Here is an 18,067-nt window from a genome sequence, read left to right as displayed (position 1 = left end):
AACCTCATTCAATGCTTTATTCTTACTAGCTATATGGGCCAATAGAGGCTTCTCTATCTCTAATTCTATCTTCAAGATGGTAGAAGGTCTGCAGACAATTCAATGCTTTATTCTGGTTATACTATACTATACATGAAGAAAGTAGCAGAATTAACAACATCTATCTTTTTTGTCTTCATTTTATAGACACTGTACAAAGGACAATTGTTGGACAAAGGATAATGCCTGCCAATGTAAATAGACCTTAACCCTATTCAAGCATTTATTCTTACAAAGCTATATGGGGCAATAGAGGTTTCTCTATCTCTGATTCTATTTTCAAAATGATAAATGGTCTGCAGACAATTTAACAATATCTATTTTTTTTGTTTTCATCTTATAGAAGGATAGTTGCTAGATAATGCCTGCCAATGTAAATAGGCATTAACCCCATTCAAGGCTTTATTTTACGAAGCTATATGGGCCAATAAAGGTTTCTCTATCTCTGATTCCATCTTCAAGATGATAGACAGTCTACAACAACGATGTTTGTTAGTGCAAATAAACCTTAACTTCGTTCAGAGTTTTATTCTGGTTATACTATACTGTACACAAATACGAAAAAACAGTAGAATTAACAACATCTTTCTTTCTTGTCTTCATCTTATAAAAGCATAATTGCTGGATATGATAGCTGCTAATGTAAATAGGCCTTAACCCCATTCAAGATTTTATTCTTACGAAGTTACAAGAGCCAATAGAGACTTCTCTATTTCTGATTCTATCTTCAAGATCTCTCTATCTTCGTTGATCTGCAACCTCATTCAAGGATTTATTCTTATAAAGTTATATGAGGCAATAGAAGCTTCTCTATCTATTTTCAAAATGATAAATGGTCTGCAGACAATTTAACAATATCTATTTTTTTTGTCTTCATCTTATAGAAGGATAGTTGCTGGATAATGCCTGCCAATATTAGTAGACCTTAACCCCATTCAAGGCTTATTTCTTACGAAACTAGACGGGCCAATAGACGCTTCTCCATCCCTATCCAACTTCAAGATGATACGGATACTGGTACAGTCTGCAAACAATGTCTGTCAGTCAGGAAAAGGTTTTAACCTCGTGTTCAATGCCTCGTTGTTACGAAACTGCATGGATCAATAGATACGGAAAAGGTAACAAAATTCCCTTCTCCATCTCTCTGCCTCTATCATCCAAGATGAAATTCGACGCGGAAACTCGATGAAACGAGGCTTCCAACGTATGCTCTGGAATCTGGACCGGGTGAACGAGCTTTTTCCCCTGGAATCCTCGCAAATTGCTCACGGTGTCCTCGGATCAGGAATCAAAAAAGCTTTGCCGGCTTCCTACCTCAGAGGAAGGAACGAAGAATGATAAGACGGAGAGAAAGAGTAGCGCTGGAGAGAAAGAGAGAGGGAAAAGCCGACTTTTCCGCGAGATGTGATTTAGATACGCGCCTCTGAGATCCTGGAGCTGCCGTTCCAAAGCCTTCCTGGTTAAAGATCGAGCAGGAAGGTGTCCATCCAGGAAGATCAGTCGATAACACAGACCTCTTTACCTCTCTGACCTCTCTCGAGGATCCAGAGTCTTCAGCCATATCTGGACCGATAATTGTTGGTTTCTTTGGCATCGATGGGCTCCTTCTTTGCTAACCTTGCAAAGCTTGCCCCCTTCCAAGGGGGTGGGCTATCATTTTCCACGCGGAAATCTCGTTTCTCGATGCGCTTCCTGTCGTTTCTCGGATCCTCGACATCCTCATGGTGGTCATGATCGTCCTTCTCTCTTTGAATGGCTTCATTTCGATCAATCAAGTATCGGTGACTTCTTTTTGAACGAAGGAAACGTTGTCGTGGCCTCCCTTTATCGCTAGTTTTAGATTTTTATATAACGAATTTTCGATATTGCACGAGAATATGGAAAATCGATATTGTTCAAGATTGATCTGAGAAATTTAATTTTATCTTCGATTCTAAGGGGGAGGGAAAAATAGATCCTATTATGTATAAATAATTTTGCTAATATAGAATAATATAGAATCTTTTCGAAAAGATTGAGAATCTTTGTGACAGGTCGTTGTTCCAAGTCAAGTTAAGTCGTTAAAACGGCACTTAGAGACTTGGTTGCATTATCGGCTATCCGACTTTTTCGCAATTCATTTTGAACTAAGCTTTCAACCTCTTTGATTAATGCTTTTCACGCTTCGTTTCCACGCGACTTTTCACTCCATATACACTGTATTCACCGGATGATATATCGTTCCATCTGTAACGCCAGTAATCACCAGGCCACGTTGTTTTATGATTTTATACGATTTCTACGATATCCTATCGAGTATCGTAAATCTAAAGAACATTGTATTCACTGGAGAACAACAAGTAGTGCTCGTATCGAAATCGAGCATCTATCGATACTTGACATCGATAAACGAGGGGAAAGAAAAAAAAAAGAAAAACAAAAGTAATTTTGAGCTGCCCGAAATTATGTCGCACGGGGTATATAAAGCTGCATTTTCTAGCGCGTCCAACCGGCACAACGTTCTATGAAAAAACAATTTCGATGCACTTTGCGCCACTATATGCAAACACGCGAGAGGCATCGTTTGGGGTGGAAAAAAAAAAAAAAAAAAAAAAAAAAAAGAAGAAAAAAAATTCAGCTCGTTTCACGGAGAAAGGTCAAAGTTGAAAACATTCAGGATATTTATATACCCCTAATTATATCGTTGCAAAAGTTAATCAACATTCGATTTCCACGCGATTTTCTCCCCTAATTTGATACTTTCTGAGATAACTGGCAGAGCTAAAACAATAAATATAGAGATTCTAAAACATAACATTAAATATATATATAGCACAGTAATTGATGCATAAACTTTTTTTTTTTAAAACTCGTTCCTTTAAAACAACGATCAAATAATATCCTTCCCGTCGATTCAAATCTATGGATTTCTCCACTCGTTCCACCTAACCTAAACCTGACTTAATTAAGTTTGAATTATGCCGAATTATTTGCTTTCGGCCGACACTCCACAAAGGAATTAACACAAAAGGCATCAACCGGCGTATAGTTTACTCTTCCTCTCCTTTCCCGAAAACAGGCGTCCAATTTAATATCGAGGGTTATAGCATCCCCTCCCCTCCCCAAATCATCGAGCTCAAAGCTGGGACGCGAACAATTTCCCGAAATTGCATTACGCAACGAGTGATATTAGGCCCACGCGTGAACAGGTGGCAAAGTTTCCTATTCATTCACGGTAACGCGATTTCGTCGATCATTGCCCGATAATTGACTGCGTTTCGAGGTCATTTGGGGTTAATTCGACCGATTAATTTATAACACGGCATCGAGGAATCAATCGTTGAAACCGTGTGCTTCACAATTTTTTCCCCCCTTTACCCTCATGTAAAAAATTAATTAATTGCAATTAATGAAGGTGATAATGATAAAAATTGCGAATTCTATCTCCGTCTTCGTCCTTAATATTTCAATGGTGTAAATAAGACCTCGTTTCTGAGACAAGTATTTAAAAAAGTATTTCCTCTACGAAATTTTCTGCACGAATAATCGCGAATAAAAGTGAATAATAGAATGGGAGTCATTCACGAAGTTGTTCACGAAGCTTGGAAATCCGTGTTTCGCCGCGTCAAACGTGTCGATACAGGGATCATACGCGAGCGAGATGGATCTAAAAGAGCATCTATACTAGCTTGTTCTCTATTTTTTTCTCTCTATTTTTTTTTTTTTTTTTTTTTTATTTTACCTCCACACGTGTGTTTTGCATCGAAGGTTAATTCGATTTAACGGCGATACGCGATACGGTGAAGCGTTTTCGCGCAAAATGTCCATCAAAATAAAAACAATTTCGGTCGGATGTAACCGACGAGACGGGTCTTCCTCTGACAGCCGGGGGTCGACACGAGTCGAGTCGATCGCGATCGCGAGGAATTTTCGAAAGTTAAATCGATATGACTCCCTTTGTGCCCCCGCCATTTATAAATCGCGGTTATCCAGCCTTTCCTAGGCGGACTGTACGTACCGGGTGTCCAATTTCATCCTATCGAGAACCGTTATTCGAATCGAGTGAGAAAGTGTTAATAATTAAGAATAAGTTGTTATTTCTCTTTTTTTTATCTATAAATATCTATATATATTTATTTTAACCTCTCTTAATGGATTCTGTGTCGCCCATTGTGTCTTCTCTATTATGTAAAAAGGGCAGAATTTTGAGACTGTTCCTTCTTTATTTTCCACGGTCGATAAAATTAAAATTCAACACCTTTACTCTATAAGTAGACGAGTATATAAGTTCGATCTTCCAATTTACTATCTATATTCAGTGAAACACGAAAAGAATTTTAATCAGAATCGGATAAATTTCAATACTGTTTCTTTTCTTTCTTTTTTGTATTTGACGAAAAATATGATATAAAAAAGCTCTAAATTAAATTTCAACGTTATTTATTCCACAATTCGAGCTTCGATTTCTCTCGAAACAACATTCCATTCACCTAACAATTGCACAATTATTTTCTCCGCAATTAAATTAAAATTCTCGTTTATGGCTCAAAACTGGACACGCTGTATATACGCCGTAAACGATGCAAACGACACGAACTATCCGCCAAATTACCATCCAGATCCCCCCTCCCCCCCCACCTCTTAACAATTTCCTGCATCGTCTCCTGAAATTTCGAACCATCATACCGTCACGTGGAATTTTGCACAACCGAGATAGTTGAATTTTTGGCCAACTGCCTGCAAAGACGGTCAACCGTGAAACTTCCCTTATTCGTTATTTGCTCTGTTCGTTCGTTGGTCCATTAAGATTGTCCCCCCCCCCCCGTCTCTGGCTCGACTGGAAAAAGGGGTGGAGGGAGGGGCCCTTCGAAAACTGTTCGCGCCTCTCTCTCTCTCTCTCTCTCTCTCTCTCTCGATCGAGAATCCAACCCCGCCACGGAAGTTTAACGAAGTCGAAATGGAGCAAAACGAGTGCCGTGGTTTCGGCGACCGGGAGGGGGGAGCTTCGTTAGGGAGTGAAAAGGGACGATTCTCGGCTCGTTCGGCCATTTAACCCTGTCCCTCGTTCCCCAACGTGCTTCGTAAACGGACCGCTGTTCGAAATATTCGACACTCTTTTTTGGGTAATTTCGGCGAACGATCGGGAAGAAGGATTATTATTTAAATTATGGAAAAATTCGTGAATTTTTCTTTTTTTTTTTTGTTAATTAAAAGTATTAATTTACTCATATAATTGAAAGTTTGATTAACATTGTTAGGATTAAAATTTTTCTCTCCTAATCCTTATATATTCTATTTATAATAAATATTATATTATGGAAAAATAATTTTTTTTTATGAATAAACTTATACATATGCTATAGATTTTAAATAAAGATTCGTTTCATTTTTTTTTTAATAAATAAATAAAAATAATAGACATTTTATATTTTTTCTCATTTGCAGATATTTCTGCATTATTAATATTTCTGTAGATTTTTATTTACATTAATATATACGATATAAACAACTGAAAGGATTAAGATCACTTCAAAATAATATCAGGCTTGTCAAATCCTCGACAACATCTGTATATTTAATATTTATAAATATAATACTTTTACAAATGTTCACAATTTACTAATAATCCTATCAATATACGAATTGACGAATATATGTAATCTTTCAAAAGTATAACGAATTAAGATTTTAAAATAATGTCAGACTTCTTAAATCCTCGACGAGACTCTTTACATTTAATATTCATGATATTTTAATTATAAATACACACAATTATTAATAACTCTATTAACATATCAAGGATTTACTGGCTCGAACTAAGATCATTTTTCAAAATAAAATTAAGCTTCCTTTCGTCGAATCCTCCCCGATATCTTCATATTCAATATTCGATGATACAATATTTTCATTACAATACTTTTTGGCAAGCACAATTTATTAATAACTCTGTACTTGATATACGACATAACCTCTTAAAGGGTTAAGATAATTTTTAAAACCCCGATATAACGTATAGACCGAGAGAGTCACGTTGAACGTCACCCTTCTTACGGAATCCTCGGGCGAGACATCCCCCGATAAGATAGGAACGTGACAAGTTCGACGTGTCGTCGACTTATCGTTTTTCCCGCCCGTCCTTCCGTTTAATTTTCCACCACCGCCACCAGAAATCGTTAGCTCCCCTTATCGGATGTGCGTCTAATGGCGGATGGCCGCCTTCCCCCTCCCCACCCTTCACCGGAAATCGAGCTCTGGGCCACGACTAACGAATGCACGGGGGAGGAGGGAGGGGGGGAGGCGAAAATCACGTCTAATCGGTGCCCGACCCCTGACCCTTTGAACCATTAATCGGGCGACACGAGAGGGGGAGGGTTCGAGGATTCGAAAGTTTCGAACGTCCAACCCCCGGAATAATCGTAAGTTTCTTAAGTGTGACGATTTCGAGAAGGGTATGGTTGGGATTTATAAACGTCCAAGAGTCGTTTAATATTCATCCTTTGACCCAGTGGAAGGGATGTTTGAACGATATCACCACGGTCATTGGATTCGAATGAATCTATTTCCGAATAAGATTAATCGCAGAGACAAGTGTTTTATTCGATCTCGTGAGAATGTCGAAGCACATTCGAATTATAATGTTATAATAGTTGTGATCATTCCAATTAATCGTAGATTGATTACTACTTTTTCTTATTTATACGAATATATTATACGAAGAATTCAAATTCAAAGTATATTGGAATAGGATATAAGAAGAATAATCGAAAGATATTATACAGTTGATATAGTTGGAAACTCAATACCGTACTGTGCTATTAATTTATTAATACCTACGCTATAAGCTAGTATATACAATATACTCTATTCGTACGCTACGTAAGCTATACATATATCGTGTTAGTTATAATCGAAAAGTTCGTTGGATGGTTAATTTTGTCGTGTTCGAACAGTATCGAGAATCTATTAAATCTATTAAATCTACCAGAGTATACTAAAATGCAATATTCTATAATAACAGAGAGCTTACCTGCGCTCTCGGAAGCCGATATATCGGGGCACGCCTGGTATCTGAACAGCAGCCTGCTATCATCGGTGCAGGTGTCGACATTGCTGACTGGCACAGAGCAGGTCCCGTGACCACGGTTGTACGAGAACGTCATGGGTCCACGGAAAGGGCAGGGCACGGGTATCGCCTCCTCCCGGAACATCGAATAGAGCAAGGCATCTCCTGTGATGTACGAGCACAGCGATGACAGGGAGTTTCTGCTGTGGCAGTATGCTGAAACGATCGATGAAAACTTAAGATTAATTAAACCTTGATAATTAAAATTATTATTATTCCTTTAAAGTCCACTTTATTTTTTCATTTTCCACTTTCGAGCATAAATTTAAAAAGTGGACAAGTGAAATAATTAAAGAAAAAGATAGATGAACAAAGCGTTACTTAAGCGTTGTATGTTAGGCAATAGTTAACAGTCAAGTGGCGCTAGTATCGCTAAGTTCGCTATGTGGACAAGTGAAAGGAATAATTAAAGAAATAGATAGATGAACAAGCTTACTTAAGCGTTGTATATTAGGCAATAGTTAACAGTCAAGTGGCGCTAGTATCGCTAAGTTTAAAAGTCGGTATATATTCTTCAGTATATAAATTATTCTTTACTTCTTTTTTTTCTTTTTTTTCGCTACTGATATTTGTATGTACACAAACTATCGTGTATACGTGTAGTTGGACAACAAGTCTAGAGCGGGATCTATAGTACATGACACGAGGATGCATTAAGTTTCGTCGAACAGCTATAAGTTTTTCTCGTGTACAGGCCGAGAGTGACAGGAAGTCGGGCCTCGTGGAGGGGGATATTGCAGACGATGACGAATCTTTTTGAGTAGGAAGTTCATGGCCGGGAGTAACTTTAACCGAGGATATTCTCGACGATTTCTTTCTTTCCGGTTGGAAAAGTGACGCTAGCATTGGGACACCGGCGCAACTTTTCCACGCGCAGATGTTGCCATGGCTCGGAGAAAAATAGGACCGACCATCCAAGCTTCTTTTTTTCTCTCTTTTTCTCTCTCTCTCTCTCTCTCTTCTTGTTTTAATCAGAGATAACAAATCTGCTTTTTCACGTACAAAGATTTTATATCTACTAAAAGAGAGTGTATTATCGAGGTGATGAAATAATTGCACGTTTGACGTTTCTGGTTCTTTCTAAAACGACGTAAATTAAAACAATATTATTTTTAATCGTTATAATTTACGTTTCCACGTTACATTAAAATTAAATTATTTTTAATTTTTCAACGGCACGATTCTTTCCCACTTACTTTATAGCAAATAAAACTCGAAAGTGTTATTCTCAATTTATATTTTCATAATTTTCGAGAGAGTGTTTTCAAGTAACGACGATGAACTCGATTTCGATCGTGAATCGTTTCAATCGGTACACAGCGACAATGACAGAACTCTTTCTCCTTTTCTTTTTTATTTCTAATACACGTGGAGATTGTTCGCGCGACAATATCCCAGGGAAAAAAAGGGGGAGGGGGAGGGAAAGAAAAGAAAAATGTCAACGGGGGTTGGAAACCATTAAATCGCTGCCAATGACCGTTTCATTGTCTTTCCTCCTCGGTCCGGTGTCGTTTATCTTCGAGGCCGATCCCGCATCGTTTTTATAGCAGTTTATGACGGCGTAGGATTGTATTTTCAAAAGAACTATCGATTTCTCCCCGCGAACGTTTACGCGGACACGTAATATATCGTAACTCTCCATCAATCGTGATTCGAATACTGAATTTTTGTCGTTTCGAACATTTCCGGTTTTTCACCTTCGATTTACGATCATTGGAAATTGCCGAAATTGATGAAAAATATTTCGAGAACGTGAAATTACGACCCATCGACACGCTCTCTCATTATCACGAAGAAATAATTATCACGAATATTTGTCCACAATTCTGTTTCAGAATATATATTATATATATACTATTTTGCATGTTTCTATATTTTTCTATATTATATATTATATAATATATTCTATACACTTCGGTCTAAAGAAATTATTCAAACATTTCTATAATTCTATTCTCTATACTTCTTTGCATTCTATATACTATATTCGAATATACACGAATATTTGTCCACAATTCTGTTCCAGAATATATATTATATGTATATTATATATACTGCATGTTTCTATATTTTCTTACATTATGTATAGTATAGTATATTCTGTACACTTTGTTCGAAAGAAATTATTTGAATATTTCTATTCCATTCTCTATTCTTTGCACTCTATATACTATATTTGAATATACACGAATATTTGTCCACAATTCTGTTCCGGAATATATATTATATATATATTATTCTGAATGTTTCTATATTTTTCTATATTATGTATAATATATTCCATATACTTTGTTCGAAAGAAATTATTCAAATAATTATCCATAATATATTTTATATACTCTATTCTGTATAGTTTTGTGTACTCTCTATACTATGTTCAATATATTTTACTATCAGGAAGAAATTATTCGAATGAATATATTCGAATGAAATATTCCAATGAACGAATATATACTCTATTCTTTATATTTCTGTATATTATACCATATTCTATTCTTTATACTCTATTCTATATTTTTTTATATATTTCTGGGTATTATATTCCATAATCTTCATTAGAAAGAAATTATTCAAATAATTATATATAATATATTTTATATACTATAATTCTGTATACTTTTATGTAGTCTCTATACTATGTTCAATACATTTCACTATCAGGAAGAAATTATTCGAATGAACGAATAATATACTCTATTCTTTATATTTCTATGTACTATACCATATTTTATTCTTTATACTCTATTCTATATTTTTTTATATATTTCTGAGTATTCTGTATATTATATTCCGTAATCTTCATTAGGAAGAAATTATTCAAATAATTATCCATAATATATTTTATATACTCTATTCTGTATACTTTTGTGTAGTCTCTATACTATGTTCTATACACTTCACTATCAGAAAGAAATTACTCGAATTAACGAATATATACTCTGTTCTTTATATTTCTATGTACTATACTATAATTATATACTATTCTATTTTTTATACTTTATTCTATATTTTTTTATAATACTTCTGGGTATTATATTCCATAATCTTCATTAGAAAGAAATTATTCAAATAATTATATATAATATATTTTATATACTATAATTCTGTATACTTTTATGTAGTCTCTATACTATGTTCAATACATTTCACTATCAGGAAGAAATTATTCGAATGAACGAATAATATACTCTATTCTTTATATTTCTATGTACTATATCATATTTTATTCTTTATACTCTATTCTATATTTTTTTTATATATTTCTGAGTATTCTGTATATTATATTCCGTAATCTTCATTAAGAAGAAATTATTCAAATAATTATCCATAATATATTTTATATACTCTATTCTGTATACTTTTGTGTACTCTCTATACTATGTTCAATATACTTTATTATCAGGAAAAAATTAGTCGAATGAAATGTATACTCTATTCTTTATATTTCTATGTACTACACCACTAAAATATATATTCTATTCTATATTTTTTTATATACTCTATATTAGTTTTTTTTTATTACATATTATTTATTACACGTTCATAAGTATTTAGACAAATACACGTAACCTTACGACGTTGACAACTGTCATAGAAACAAAAAAAACCAGAGGAAAATGGAGAAAGAAGGAAAAGTCGGGAAGAAGAACGTAGGCAGATGTAATTTTCAAAGGTTGGAAATGGAAAAAGTGCAATGTCGTGTCTTCCTCCTATTTCCAACTTCCCTGTTATTCTTCCTGTCGACTCATTTATTTATTTATTCTCGCGTGAACTTCGTGTCATCCTTTTTTTGCTCCGGTGTCCGCCTCAAATTTTCATCGTCATTTATTCGTTATTAGAATCGACTTTCCTTCTTCCACCACGCCCTCACGAAATTGCCCCCGACCACATAGTTTCAACATAATTAATTCGAAGGTATGTCCCACTGATTAATTAGTTACGCTTTATTTTCCTTTGTCACGAATCTCAAAGGTAAACGAAGGTATCGCGAAAGAGGGCCATGTTAACGAAATTAAAATGAATTCGACCATCGTGTCCCTCCCTAACTCTTTCCTGTCCAACCCTCTGAAGGTTGTCAACACTTGAAAAATCCTCGATGACAAAGGTTTAAAAAAGGTATGGAAATTAATATCTAGACGCTGGTTTTTCTCATAAAGTTGGATAGAATTTTTAAAGTATAATTTTTTTTGTTATTACAAAAGATAAAATTGATATCTTATGTAAAGAAAAATTAGATGTAAAAGAAATTAAGTTATATCCATTAAATTGATTAAAGTATTTGTTTATATAACAAGTAGATGGCAAGATGTTTCATTGCAATAGTTCTTATCGATTTGGCCACGTATTTTGAGATTACTATAATGTATTCAAAATTAAAATAATTTAAATTATGTATAAATATGTTAATAAATTATGTGATTTATTAAGGAGATTTTTTTATGTATGTTAATAATTTCATCATTTACTCTTCATTCACGTTTTATTTAAACAGTCAACATTTTACGTTGATTTATTTTTCACAAGAAAACAGATATGTTATGTTTAACTGTTATAATTAAATTATTTTGCGAATATAAAATATCATTCAGAATCGAGTACTTTTTATTTGAAATAAAAAAAAATATTTACTCCAATTAAATTGAAAAAATAAATTTACTGAAAATAAAAATGTTCACAAATAGGATGTTATTTAAAAAATAAATTATTTTCGAATGACTTATATTATTTCTAGTAATACTGCTGTAAGAATATTATAACGAATGTTAATTTTAATATTGCAATTAACCAATGTATTATAGATAGATAGATAGATAATTATTATAAAAACATTAATTTAATTATTGTACGTGATTTAATTTTATTAATTTTATATTATAATACAAATATATAAATATTTATTCTTTTTCTATCTATAATTTTATAAATTTATAATATAATATTTATTCATTTCCTCAACTACGATCTTACAAAATAATTCTATTATTTTTATTAATTCTTCTTCTTCCAATCATCTTCCTCTTTTCTAACAGTTGAATGAATTTTAGTCTTGGAAGGCAAAAAGTGCAATCCCGTGTTTATTCCAATGAACAAATTAAAATTTGGCGCGAATTCTTCCTTATCCACCGAGCTCGCGGCCAATTAAATTTAAAGCGCGCGCTTTCCGCGGCTGACAGTAATTCCGCCTCTTAAACTTTCTCGACGAAACAGGCCCGCCAACCAACGCAACGAGTGCTTGTTAAAGTCTTTCCAGTCGACTCGCGCGCGCGCACGAATCGCAAATTACGCTTTTATTTCGCGTATGTTTAGTTAATGAGCGAAGGGTGAAACACGGAGAAACTGGGGGAGGGCGGTTTTAACTTTTTTAACGAACAACTGGAGAACGCGGCAGGCGTGCTCGAGGCAAATCGAGCGACGCTCTTTGCATAATACTTGTTCCTCTTTTTTATCATTATTCCTCTTATTTTTCGCATTATCGAAACGATGTCGCGTTCCTTTGACGGAATGTTTATCATTAGCCTCTGGAACAATGGTTTTTAATTTTTAAGGTTAGGTTATGCGATGAATTTTTTCCTTTTTTTTTACAGATTATCGCTTACGAGTATTAAATATCATGTTGCATACATTGATCGCTCATCAAAAAGTGAGGTTATGGTCTGATGGAAGCTCGTAAGTGTTTCAATTAGACCATGATCTATTTGCTTATCGTAAAGTGAGGTTATGTTTCGGTTAAAGGCTTTTTAAGATCGTCAGAATTTAATATCCAATAAAACTATCAAATTCTTTAAATTAACATTTTCCCAACATAAAGGAAATTAAACTAAGTAATTTAATTTCCTAAGTAATTTTGTCTAGTAATTGTCTAGTAATTGTCTAAGTAATTTTGTAAAATTAAAACGATGGTAATCTTTTATCTGTTTGCTTATCATAAAGTGAGGTTATGTTTCGGTTAAAAGCTTTCTATCAGGATTTAATATCGAATAAAACTATCAAATCTATTCTTTAAATTAACATTTTCCCAACCAATATAAAGGAAATTAAACGTCTAAATAATTTTGTAAAATTAGAACAAACACGAACCATGGTAATCTTTTATCTGTTTGCTTATCATAAAGTGAGGTTATGTTTCGGTTAAAGGCTTTCTAACATCGTCAGAATTTAATATCGAATAAAACTCTATCTAATCTATTCTTTAAATTAACATTTTCCCAACCAATATAAAGGAAATTAAACGTCTAAATAATTTTGTAAAATTAAAACAAACACGAAGCAGACAAACGAGTTGAAATTTATTTAAAAATTCGTTAGCTTCGATTTATGTACGAGGCACAAGTATCCTATTTTATTCGAGACACTGGTCGCAGGAACAAAGGTTTGAAAACGCTGCTCTCTCGACAATCGAGAAGTCAGGTCAGGGAAAGAGGAGGCGCAACAATCGCTCGACTTTTCAAAAAGTCCGCACGCGAACTCCTTCAGGCTGCAAAGATCCCGTCCCCTCCCCATAATTCGTCCTACTTTCTCCCCAAGAGATCCCGTAATCAGACATTTTCCAGCCAACAAAACGACGGATAATTCTTTGGACAAATAAGCGGGGGCTATCGACGACGAGATTTTTTTCTCTTCCTACGGAATCACGTCTCATTTCCAAACAATCCCCTAATGTATCAAGGGAGTGATCAAGGGAGGGAGGAGTTTGAATTCGTTTAGTTGACGTGACGAGCCTCTCCTCGATTCACCTTGCGTCATTGTCTAACGTCGTCCCGCTCTCCATCCCCCTTTTTCTTTTTGTACACGAAGTGACCCACATTTATCCCGCCATATTTGCCTCTGGTCCGAATGCAGCCTGCAGCCAACCGATGTGACGCTATGCAGATTAAAATCCGATAAAAAAGGAGGAAAAAGGAGGTGAGAAGGAGATGGGGAGAAGGGCCCGAGGGACTTTGACAAATCGTCGAAAAATGCGGACGCGAGAGCTTGTTCCTTTTTTTCTTTTTTGTCATGTACAGGGTGTTCGAACGAAAAGGGATTGGGATATTTAAAGGCAAGGATTTTAAAGTGTTTTGTCTACTTTTTGTAGTAATTGTAGAAGTGAGACGAAGTGAGACAGTTTCATCTGATGAAAAAAGACAAAGATGGAACGACACGAAAATAACGTTAATGAGAATTGACTGGAGATATGAAATTAATGCATTAAAATATGGATTCCTAGGTTTTTAATTTTTTAGAGGCGCAGATAATGGAAGTGGAAATGAAATAAAGATCAAAAGTTTAGAATCGGAGAATTAAATAGGAGATTCGACTTGATTCTCCGACATTTTGATCCGGATTTCGCTAAATTTTGCGCTTTGTTTGTAACGTGTCACACTTTATATTCTCTATCCATCTCTTTTCTTTTCCTCTTTTGGCTCGAATGCCAAACTCCACCTGCCAACGCTGTTCCTTTCTCTTGGGCTCTGTTCGTTCTTTATATAGGTCGTTTCAAATTCGTTTGCCCCCCAAATAATCATAGCCAAGTGTTTTGTGGTCGAACAATGAACAACGGCGTACTTATTTTCAACTGGTTTTCAAAGGAGTGAAAAAAGGTGTATTGAAATCCTCAAATCGGTCAGTCTTGACAGAGAAATTTGAAAAAGAATTTTGAGAAGAGTTAAAATTCGTAACTTTATAAATGATCAATTAAACTTATAGAGATTTCGTTTTCAACTTGAAAACATCTTTGAAAAAATTTATACAGGGTAGGAAAATAAAATAGTTCAAAATTTGATAATAGATACGTTAAAATAACTTTATAAATGATCAATTAAACTTGTAAGAGATTTCGTTTTCAACTTGAAAACATCTTTAACAAAATAATTTATACAGGGTGGGAAAATAAAATAGCTCAAAATTTGATAATAGATACGTTAAAATAACTTTATAAATGATCAATTAAACTTGTAAGAAATTTCGTTTTCAACTTGAAAACATCTTTGACAAAATAATTTATATAGGGTGGGAAAATAAAATAGCTCAAAATTGTGAGTAATAGATACGTATTTTTTCTTCCCCTTTAAATTGTCATAATATATACTATTATTAATTCACATACAAAAATATCATATTTCATCCCTTTAATCACTCATAATTTAATAAATCAACATCCCTTAATTAATTATTAAATGTTCAAAACAAAGTTCAATCTTAAAAAATTTCAATGTATACTATTGGAATCCTTAAAAATCTTTGACAAAATAATTTATACAGGAATATAAGAAAATAAAATAGCTAAAAATTTGAATAATAGATATTTATTTTTTCTTCCCCTTTAAATTGTCATAATTATTAAATGTTCAAAACAAAGTTCAAAGTTCAATCCAAATCTTAAAAAATTTCAATATATCCCATTGGAATTCTTAAAAAAAAAAAAAAAAAATCACGAACTATTATACAAAATTTCACTCGTCAGATAAACGAGATCGTATCGTTTGAGCAAACCAGTGCTTTTCGCCTAACCCATTTTTTTAACAGATCCATATTTACTATCCCAGTCTGTCCACCCCCTCCACTCGCCTCGTTCCCCTGTCCGCGAAGCGCATCGCTTACGACCACAGTCGGAGGATCAAAGTGTCGTTAGCGGGTTTGAAAAAAAAAAAAAAAAGAAAAAAGAAGCTGGTATCGTCTATGAGCCACGTTGGGGCGAATAGAATTATCAGGAAACTTCGTTGCGCGATCCTAGACCGGGGTAAAAGCGCCCTTCGAGCGAGCACACCGCTTCAAAGCAGACCCCCTTTCTCCCCCTCCTCGACTCGGCTCGGGATTCAACGACTTTTGTGAGAATCCTTCTCGTCAAAATTTTGAGCGTGCTTTTTTTTTTTTTTCCTTTTCTTTGAATGCGTAAACAAGCGGCAAGTTTATTGGGTATCTCTCTCCTCCCTCGAGAGAATTTTCGCGCAACAGAGTCCGCAGGTTTCTGGAAAATTCAAGTGGGTTTGTCACTTGAACTTTTAAAATGGGACAAACATAAATCGTTCTAATGCCGTGTTACAATCGAGTTAATTTCGCGTTAAAAATTTGACAAAATATCCTTTTTTTTTGGATTTGTTGGAACGAATTATTTGAATTATTTGAAAAAGAAAAGAGCAGAAAGAAGTGTATAGTTAAGTGGCTAAGTGGCGCTAGTATCGCGCTAGTAGCGGCCATTTATATCGATGATTCTTCGTCCAATAAATCTATACACCTTGCATGAAAAAAACTTTACTCTTCGTTTTGTTCCCAGTAATTATTCGTAGTGTTTAATTCTTCTAATTAATTATATCAAGTACATCGATACAATTTCTTTGAACAATTATTTCAAATACTTTCGTGCTAAGCATTCGAAGCACGATAACATAACCTAAAAACGATGACATAACCTAAAAAATCCAGTTTTAAAAATCCCTGTGTGTTTCTCAAGGAGTTTGCCTATACAATCAAAAACGATAATGGATAAATATCTAGAAACGAGACCCTCCCCTATTATCACCAGTCCCAGAAAATTCGTTTCGTATTTCCATTCGTATTAACGAATGAGAGGTTGATGGAATTCAAAGAGCACTCGATTTCTTTTCCTGTTCGTCGTAAACGAGGGCGCCCCCCTCTCTTTCGAATTAGCAGAACCATAGATTGTTTCGTCTCCCTCCCTCTCGTTTTCATAAACGAGACGAAAGTCGTTAACTTCTTCCTCGAGAATTATTCCTCGACCTTCCCCCGTCATCTTCCGAGCTTTTTAATTACCGATCGGCATTCTAATTAATGAATGGATTTCCCCGGGAAATCGTTATCGATCAGCGCGAAACAACGGCTATTAGGAGGTAGGGATTATTCGTGGGGCGAGGACAACGACATCTGGACGGCCGGAGGAGGAGTTAAAGACAAGGAAGGAAGGAGTGAGTGGGAGAGACAGAGACAGGTATCTTCCAACGTTCTTTCGGGACTCGTACTTACTTTCTTTGTACTGGAGGACGTTCGAGTGCTTCTCGTGAATGACGACGCAACGGTAGCAGGATTTTCTGGAACAGAGAAACAGAGGTCTCTCTTATTCAAGCTTCTCTCGATTCGATATCGCTCGTTGGAATTAGAACGCTTTCTCTTCCCGGTTTTACGGTTTCTTTTCTTTTTCATTCTCCGAGAGAAACTCCGTTGTTTTCGAATTTCGCTTCTCGTTAAAAAACGGTGTTGGCGGTGTCTTAACGAGGAGCTGGTTCGACGAGCTCGAGATGGGACAATTGACCGAATTAATACTACTCGCATTATTCGAAAGGAGATTTGGATCTGTGCGTGGAATATATCATTTTGAATATTATCTTCGAATAATATAGATAATAATATATAATATTAATATATAATATATAGATATATAATAATAATAAATAAATTGAATATTATCTTCGAATAAATAGATAAAATTATCCCTAAGCGTTCGTAATTTCGTGTTCGCTTATCTATAAACTCATTATTCTCCATTTCCTCTGCCTCGACATCGACACAATTGTACAAAACTACTAGCTTGATTGAGATTGAACTCTGCGACAAATAAGCACTAATGTTCTATCTTATAATAAAAAAAAAAAAAAAAATAAAAATAAATTACAAAGGATACGATATTTCGTTGTAAAAAGTTGAACAGGATACTTTAACCTTAAATTCTCGAACTGTATTTTCACGATTCCCCCCCTCCCCCCTCCCTTTTTTTATCTCGAACGACGCAATATCGATTTGCAGGGGGGAGGGAGGGAGGGAGGGAGGGAGAAGGCCGATAAAAATCTCCACGAGAACTTGCTTCGTGTGACACGAGCATTACTCCCCTTTTCCTTTCCCTCCCCGCGAAGAAACAACTGCAAACCCCTCCCCTCCCTCTTAATCCCTACCAGACGAAACTTTCGAACGTATTGCCTCGAACGAATCCCCCTC

The 18,067-nt window shown here is 35.0% G+C and overlaps 1 protein-coding gene across 1 annotated transcript in view; it reads right to left on the bottom strand.

Annotated features, from left to right (window-relative positions):
• LOC122717657 overlaps positions 1 to 18,067 on the bottom strand; it is a 126,997-nt gene that overhangs the window by 75,308 nt on the left and 33,622 nt on the right. The window contains exons 2-3 of the mRNA XM_043941917.1: positions 17,102 to 17,166; positions 7,046 to 7,297 (exon numbers count right to left, since the gene is read on the bottom strand). Coding sequence (XP_043797852.1) covers positions 7,046 to 7,297; positions 17,102 to 17,166 — 317 coding nt within the window. The remainder of the gene's footprint in view (positions 1 to 7,045; positions 7,298 to 17,101; positions 17,167 to 18,067) is intronic.

The sequence above is a fragment of the Apis laboriosa genome, unplaced genomic scaffold, assembly GCF_014066325.1.
Source record: "Apis laboriosa isolate Shangri-la unplaced genomic scaffold, ASM1406632v1 scaffold56_cov145, whole genome shotgun sequence".
Lineage (NCBI taxonomy): Eukaryota > Metazoa > Arthropoda > Insecta > Hymenoptera > Apidae > Apis > Apis laboriosa.
This window is presented reverse-complemented; position numbering and strand designations above follow the sequence as displayed.